This window comes from Hevea brasiliensis, chromosome 16 (genome assembly GCF_030052815.1).
Source record: "Hevea brasiliensis isolate MT/VB/25A 57/8 chromosome 16, ASM3005281v1, whole genome shotgun sequence".
Taxonomy (NCBI): domain Eukaryota; kingdom Viridiplantae; phylum Streptophyta; class Magnoliopsida; order Malpighiales; family Euphorbiaceae; genus Hevea; species Hevea brasiliensis.
Window position 1 is genome coordinate 28666150 of NC_079508.1, and position 8441 is coordinate 28674590.

Genomic DNA, 8441 nt, shown 5'->3' on the forward strand with positions numbered 1-8441 from the left:
GATTTTACCAGCCGATTGTCCATTACTAATTTCTTTTAAAAATTAGGTGAAAATTTTTAGGGGAGAAAGTTACAACCGATTCGTAATTTGTTACAAAATCGATTGCTAATAACAATGATTTCAATTGGTTGCAAACAACAATTGATTTTTTGTAACTAATTAAAATTGGTTGCAAATCAAAATAAAAAAAAATGGATGAGAATTTTTGGAGGAAAAAAATCAATTACAAAATCGATTGCTGACAGCAACCGATTTTAATTAATTGTAAAAATCAATTGTTATTAGTAGCCGATTCGCAAAATAATTGCAAATCAAAGAAAGAAAACAAAAAATTGAGTAAAATTTTTTGAGGGGGAAAACCGGTTACTAATAACAATCAATTTTAATCGATTTGCAAAAATTAATTGTTGTTAGAATCAATTTGTAAATAAGTAGCAAATAAAAAAATTAGGCAAAAATTTTTTGGAGGAAAAATTTGGTAATCAATTTGCAATTGGTTGTAAAAATTGGTCGTTATTAGCAATTGATGAGGAATTAGTTACAAATAACAAACAAATATTAGCAACCGATTTTTGTATAGCAACTGATTTTTGCATAGCAACTATTTTTTGTAGCCGATTATAAATCAGTTGCTAACTTTGGAGCTAATTAAAATATTTTTTTAATTTAGCAACTGATTTTCTAAATCAGTTGCTAACAGCAAATAGATTTTAAAATTAGTTGTTATTAGTAATAAATTTTAGTAACCGATTATGAAATCGATTGCTAATCGTATATTCAAGGTTTTTCTAATATTAATTAGTAATTGATTTAGCAACTAATTATAAATTAATTGTTAATAATAAATAATTTTAGTAACTAATTATAAATCGACTGCTAATAGCTATCGATACAATCAATTCTTTAATTGATTGCTAAATTTTTAAAAATTAACTATTTTACTAAGAAAAAAACCAAACTTACAAATCGGTTACAAAATTGAATGTTAATAGCAACCGATTGCAATTAGTCATAAAAATTAGTTACAAAGCTAATTTTGTTTTTTTGTGCAACTTGATAGTATATATGTAAAGTAAGATGGCTAAAGAAAGTTTCAAGAGAGACTTTTTTTTTTTTTTTTTTTTTTTTTTTTTTTTTAATCTCTTACAAATATGGATAGAATACAATATGATTTATAACTCAACCAATAAATAATCAACTCAATATATGCACTAACCTTGCATAAAACCCCTTTAACAAAGTAAGTAAATGTTCAACCAAAGAGGGAGAGATAGGAAGAGCAAACACAAGTTTTTATAATGGTTCAACCCTCAGACCCTATGTCCATTCTTCAAAGAACTTCTTTAAGTTTTTCTCTACACTAGTGATCTCTTTTCACATGCAAGGGATAAGCCTTTTACACCAACAAGTTTTACAGGTGCTTGTTAACATTTTACAAGTGTTTCTACATTCAACTTTTCCATTAAATTTTATCAAGGTGCTTGATAATTTTCACAACCATAGTATAGCTTTGCTTTCTAGTTTTGAATCACTCTCAACTCATAAATACACAATCAAAAAGCTAGTAAAGAGAAGAGAGATTATTTGTCAACCAATGCTCATGGAAGGGTTTTTTGAAAAAAGAAGGCTTTCAAAAAAATTTGACAACTTTTGCTAAAGTAAATGTTCTTCATTTAATCTTAGAAAGTATTAGACAAGTGTATATATACAAGGATTAACAAACTAAGAAATTTTCTCAGAAGTTTATAGGTCCAGTTGTCACTTGACTACATGCAGTTACTCATTTAGAGTTTAGCCACTTTTTTAATTTGTAGCTTAGTTTTACAGGTCTAGTTCTTTTTTGGCTAGACCACAGTTCTACCTAAATTTTGTTTGTTACGGCACTACCCATCGTATTTTTTTTGGGTCTTAAATTGTAGCCTGCTTTGATATCATATGAAATTTGCTCTAACCTAGAGAGTACTGAAAATTATTAGTATGATTTAGTTGTTGAAACTCAGAATTACCTCTATCAAAATGACTTAATTCATTTTGACTTAACTTCTCCTCGTGAGACACCAACAAGGCTAATCTCAAAATTAGCTTATTAATTTTGTTGTTTCCTCAAACTATCAAAAGCTCAATTTTTGTCTGATGGCAAATTAGCTTGTTTATTTTACTTCTATTTGTAAACTTTGAGGTTTTCAAAAGCACTTCTAAAAATTGTTTTAGGATGTCGACGGTAAATTATCTTAAAAAAAAATAAATTTGAAAAACTTTTTGAATGGAATGCATTTATGGACAAATAATCTCTCATATTAAGCTGCTTGGTCACCTATTCATAAAACACATGTCTCAGTAGCAAAGCTTAATGGTTTGGTCGGCCCAGGCTTAGCCTAGTGACCAAGACATGGCTCAACTTGGACAATGCCTCGGGTTTGAGCCCAACAAAATGTACCTCTGACAAAAAAAAAAAAAAAAACCTTATTGGTTTGGCTCAATGAAAACTGGCCCTGAAGCTGTTAGCCCTCCGGCTTCACCAGTTAATTAATTTTAAAATCAAATATATTATATTTCAAAATTTTGATTGGCATTTCATTTTCAAGAACAAGACAACATTAATTCTTTGCCTTGGATTAGTTGCTAATACTATTGCTAATATTGACGAAGACAGGTTGATCTTAATATAAAACCGAAACATTGATTCTACACACGCAAGAGAGACAAACATATGGAGTCCTTTGACACTCACCCTTCGAAATCCAAACCTTATTTTATTTTAGTTTTGGTCCGGCCTCGTTTTCGTCTTATTCTAGGCCGGATTTATAGTATCCGCGTTTATAACAACAACAGCCTCATCTTCTAATTATTCACGACTATAAAATCTCCAATTCCAAAATTACAGCCTCATTCCTTCATTCTTATGCAGATGATTTGCCATTAATTCAAATTTCTTTAACATATAAAGAATTTTTTTTTAAATTAACTCTTTTTTTTTTAAATAATTAATTCTCACTTAAACTCCAAACTTCATCATTATATAAACAACCTCAACATCACTAAATTAAAACTCATTAATTATGAAGAAATAACTTTAAAAATTCGCAATAAAAAAATTAATTAATTTAAAATACTCTTGGAGTATATTAGTAATAATAATAATAACAACAACAACGATGGTGGTAATTTAATGTTACAGTAGGTATATAAATCTAAAGCACATATATAATTACACAATTATATAATATAGAAAAGAAAATAAGAATAACATAAGATTTGAGATCAAAAAAGTTCTACTATAATAAAAAAAAGATACAATTACTGAGATCTCTCAAATCCTCAACTCCAGTGTATTTTTGAATATCTCATAAATCTATTGTAAAGAGTAGAAAATACAATATTTTTACTAGTCTGCTACCACTACAGATCTCGCTTTTTATTTCAATTGGGACAGAAAATGTGAAGCTTTTGAGTCTAACCATAGTTGGTGTCCATAAAAATATATTCAAAATTTAAGCTACATAAAAATAATATTTAATTAAAAAATATCAGAATCTATTAATAAACTTTAACTCGGTAATGTTGGAGTCATTTGTAAAATTATGAAATGTCAAGCTTGAATCTCAATTGAAATCAATTATATATATAAAAAAAAAAAATCTACAAAATTTCGAAATTTTCGTGTCATGATAAAGTTGTCATTATAATATATTAAAAAAAACAATTTATACGTTTAAATATAAATATAAAATTTTAAAAATTAATTTTGAATCTCTAATAAACAAACAAGTAGTCTTCACTAGATACAATAGCAAAACCTTAGCGACTTATCCTTTGGCTTTTGCATATAACAACATCATTTATAAAGTGTAATTAGTACTAAATTTGTCATTACATATGCATCCAAATGAAATCAGGGAAGATTATACATGTCATCTTTGCCCAATCAATGCCACAAACAACTAATTCTCCAGGTTTTTAATTGGTTTATTATCCATGATAATGTCATCTTTGCAATTAAAATCCACATTTTCATTTACATTTTTTTTCTTATTTGCCAATGACTCAATTGACTTGGACAACACCTACAATATATAAGATACTCTATCTCCTTAATTTAATTGACTGATCATATCTAATTGCATATTCAATAATTTCATTAATATATTTTTTGAATATAGACTTAAACTCAAAATCTTTAAAAATAGAAAAAATTACTATTTAGCTCGTATAGTTTGCTTTTTAAAACTATGTAGTAAAACTACTATTTAATTTTTTCATTTAGCGAAACTAATTAGTTAGTATCTGTATTTTAAAAAACAGTACTAATATTTAGTTTTTATATTTTAGAGAAACTAAATAATTTTTCTCCATATTTTAAAAAACACAATATTTGAAAATGCATATTTCTAAATGAAAAATAGAAATTTTGTTATGTAGAAACTAAATTTTAATTTACATTTTTCTTATAAAAAAATTGTTTAAGTATAATTTCATTTAATCCCATAGGCATCATTTTTATGTTTTTTCTATTCGAAATCAATTTTCTTAAATTATCACCTTCATTGCATGGAGATCTAGATAATGTAATATTTGATTAAGTATTGTTTCTCAATAGAAAAAATATAAAAATAATGTACAAAGAATTAAATGAAAATACTTAAATAATTTTAAAAAAAATAATATGTAAATTGAGATTTAGTCTGCACATAACAAAATTTCTATTTATCATCTACGAATATATTTTTTTAAACGTAAGGATTAATTAATTAGTTTTACTGCAATAGAAAACTAAATATTATTTTAACTAGTATTAAAATTTATTGACTAACAGAAAAATTAACGGAAAGATTAAACAATTTAACATATAAAAAATATGACTAATTAATAGTGTATTTTTTTAAAATAGGAGAACTAATTAATTAATTTCTTAGACTAAATAATAATTTTTCCTTAAAACTATTAATAATATTTTATTTTTAAAACTATTGAGAATAGATCCACTATGAGTCCAACTCATAATCGCTAATTTGTTTGATTTGATTTAGTCGTTTTCACAGTCAACGTCCGGCCTAACATGTTGGCTTTAATAATCATCTCCAATTCCAATGGAACCTAATAAACCCTATTTCACGCCTCCTTCAAACAATTCACTCACCCCTCCCTCCCTCCTTCCCTCCCTCGCTCTCTCTCTCTCTCTGTCTCTCTCTCGGAGGGGGGGAAAAAAAGAAAAAGAAAAAAGCTAATGGGGGACTTGAAATCGGTGGCAAAGGCGAGACTGGAGCTTGAAGAACTATATCTGGGAATCCCAGATGATTCAGTGAACCTGACATTTCAAGACCTAGCAAATGTTAAAGAAAATGCAAATATAGCAGAAAAGAAGAAATCCACAACCATGGAAACCATTCAAGAAGGCAATAAATCTCACGTGAAGCAAGCTTCTCCTCCTAACAGATTACCTAGTCTTGACTTTAAACTAGGTTTACAAGAATCCAAGAATCATCATGCTCATCATCACCTTGACGATGCTGATTATGAAGGACACAAGTTTGAGTGCCACAGAAGTCCTGGAAAACACCACCACCACCACCGTCTCCACCATGATGTGGATGGCATGCATGTCTCACGTGGACATCATCGATATGGTTATGATGATCATCATCCAAGCCATCATAGGCATGCAGAGTTTAAACATGCAGTGGAGAATAGCGGGGCATATGATGATATGAGCATAATGAGCATGAATTCTACGTATCAAGAAAGAGGTGGAAGATCTCGCCGGCCGGGGATCCCTCACTCAAATATTTGCGCCGTTTGCTCTACTTACATCTATATTTTTAGAAATCGTTGCTTGGTAAGTGCAAAATTATATATATATATAACTATATATATATATATATATATATATATATATAGTAGCCAAAAAGTTGAAAAATTAACTTTTATGGTGAGATTGTGTGTTGGATCCACTTGTGCTGGATGCACTGTCGTTTATATAATAATTTTTCAAAATAAATTCATATATTTTTATTTTAAATTTATAATAATTAAATTTAAATAATTGTTTTTACTCTCTTAATAATTTTTATAAAAAAGTAGTATAATATTTTTTTCAATTTAATTTTGATTGTGGTTGAAATTTAAACTTCAAAATTTTAGAGAGCATTTCAATAAACGTCATTAATTTTTATTATATTTTTAACTGCATAATGAATTTCCCACGTTAATTTTATTTATATATTATTAAATAAAATAAAGATTGACAGAGAAAATTCAAAAAGTAGAAGGTAACAGCATTGACATACAGGTATGTGGAAGGGTGTACTGCAAGACATGTGTAAGCATCGGAATGGGAGACATGACAGAAGGAAGAAAATGCATCCAATGCTTGGGGAAAAAATTCAGCCATAGGTGTGTAAATTTTGCTTATTAATTTTCAGATTGCCATCTTGATTACCTCGTGTTATTTGTTTTTTTGTAAATTATATTAATTTTTTATGTTCTAATTCCCTATTATTTAAAATTTTTGAAATAAAAATATTAAAAGTTGAATTTAAAATCTTAATTTATATTTTTTATACTCAACCTCATCCGAATTAAATGATTACATTAGGAATAGCAAATTTTTATTTAGCTCAACTCGATCTAAAATAAATGATAATTAATAATTTTAATTTATATATAAAATTAGAAATGATTCAAATTGAAATAACATAAAAAATTAGACGTCTATTTGATGATCCGTTTAACTTAATATTTGCATTAATCTAATCAATATAAATTTTAACGTAGAAAATTAATAAAAATTATTTTTTATCAAACCCAAAATTCTTTTTATATAATTCAAGTAATTGCAATGTGAAATAATCCGACCTATTTCAGAAAATATTTATGAACTACACTCATTGTTATGAAATAGATGCGAATTTACACTCAATGAAAGAGAAAACTAATAAGAATAAAATAAATGAAATGAAAATAAAATGTTAAATCTTAATTTTTTATATCTAAAATAAATTCACAAACAAATTAGGAAGTTAACATCCTTTTCTATTTCACTTATAATTAAATTAATGAGGTTAATTTGCATTTTTAAGTTAATTTGGATTAATTTTCTGTAAACCATGAAATGAATATAGATGAGTGCTCTAGTAAGCCTAAAAAAAATTAATGAACTAAATTCGCACTTTGAAGTATTAATTGTAATCTACATAATTTTGATTTAAAGTTTTAAACAGGTATGAGACGTTTAAAATTGAACCCTTGCAATCTTCTTAAATACTATTATATAAATTGTGGTAATATTTGTTGAGTTATATATGTTATTTGGTTGTTGATAGGTACATAGAAAGGGCAGGAAAAGTAGGGTGTTGTTCAAGGCATCCAAGCTCAGTGAAGCAAGCAGAGCTTAGATGGGCAGAGAAAGGACCTAGGATAACTGGGGAGAAAGCTTATGGTCACAGCACCATGGTGTCAAGATCAAGAAGCCCTATGAACCCAAGAATCCCAACTAGGCCACATGTTAACAATAGCCCTCCCTCTTTTGTCTCCTCCTCGTCAACTTATTCCCCTTATTCTGCTAATCATCACCACCTCCCATTATAAAGAAATTAATAAGGGTCTTAATTTTAATTATTACAGAAATCTTTGTAATAGCTGTTTCCCGTTTCATTCTTCTTATTATTGTTGTTGATTTGGTTTTTTCCTTTTTACGTTAAACTCAGTATCTTTGAATATTCTTGTTATGCATTTACCTCTTTTTCTTTTTTATTTAAATTATAAATTTAAAGTTGAATATCAAAATAGAAAGTATTGTGTATTCATCTAATATATATTTGTGTTTTCTAATATGAGGGAATTTCGTGGGTTGATTGATGAATGAGGTCTGTTATGGGTCTATCGGACCACATTTCACTCTAAAAAGGGGTGTTGTAGGGAAGCGTTTGAGCGGAGCTATTGTAATTTGGTTGACACTTTGGGCTTCCAGCTGCATTTGTTAATCACCTGCCTCGACTTTATTCAAATCATCAACCTTTGATTATCAATATTGCTGTTTGCTTGAGAAACAATGTGGCTGTTTAATAGCTTAGGAAATGCGGGCGTGCCAGATATTGAGTATATCAGCTATACGCTTTCTCTGACTTTTCTCGAATGGTTATGGGAACCTGACTAGACTAAATGTAGTTTTATCAAAATCTTATTTCAAATTGAACAATTAGAGTAACAAGAAATTGCATTGATCGCTGAAAATTTAAGTATAAGGCTTGAAAAATAAATGTAAAGTTTAGAAAATTAAAAGATAAATGAAATTATAAATAGACAGACAGCTGGAGTCTGTTATTGTTGATTGGTAGATTGGTCAATTGGTCGGGCTTGAATATTGCACAGCAGAATACATTTATAGCATGATCGACAGGTTTTGGAACCAGCACCTTCCCACGTTGCATGTCCAAACGTTGCTA

The 8441-nt window shown here is 28.2% G+C and overlaps 1 protein-coding gene across 1 annotated transcript; it reads left to right on the forward strand.

The window, feature by feature from the left end:
• The first annotated feature begins 5119 nt into the window (after positions 1-5119).
• LOC131174577 (uncharacterized) lies at positions 5120-7688 on the forward strand. The gene is made up of 3 exons (XM_058138315.1): positions 5120-5833; positions 6287-6390; positions 7320-7688. Exons 1-3 carry the CDS (start codon positions 5225-5227, stop codon positions 7582-7584), a joined length of 978 nt encoding a protein of 325 aa, XP_057994298.1. The 5' UTR covers positions 5120-5224; the 3' UTR covers positions 7585-7688.
• The last annotated feature ends 753 nt before the right edge of the window (positions 7689-8441 follow it).

Coding starts and splice junctions, on each gene's coding strand:
- LOC131174577 (XM_058138315.1), top strand. CDS start 5,225: ATGGGGGACTTGAAATCGGTGGCAAAGGCGAGACTGGAGCTTGAAGAA. Junction 5,834..6,286: donor TTTTTAGAAATCGTTGCTTG/GTAAGTGCAAAA, acceptor ATTGACATACAG/GTATGTGGAAGGGTGTACTG. Junction 6,391..7,319: donor GGGAAAAAATTCAGCCATAG/GTGTGTAAATTT, acceptor GGTTGTTGATAG/GTACATAGAAAGGGCAGGAA.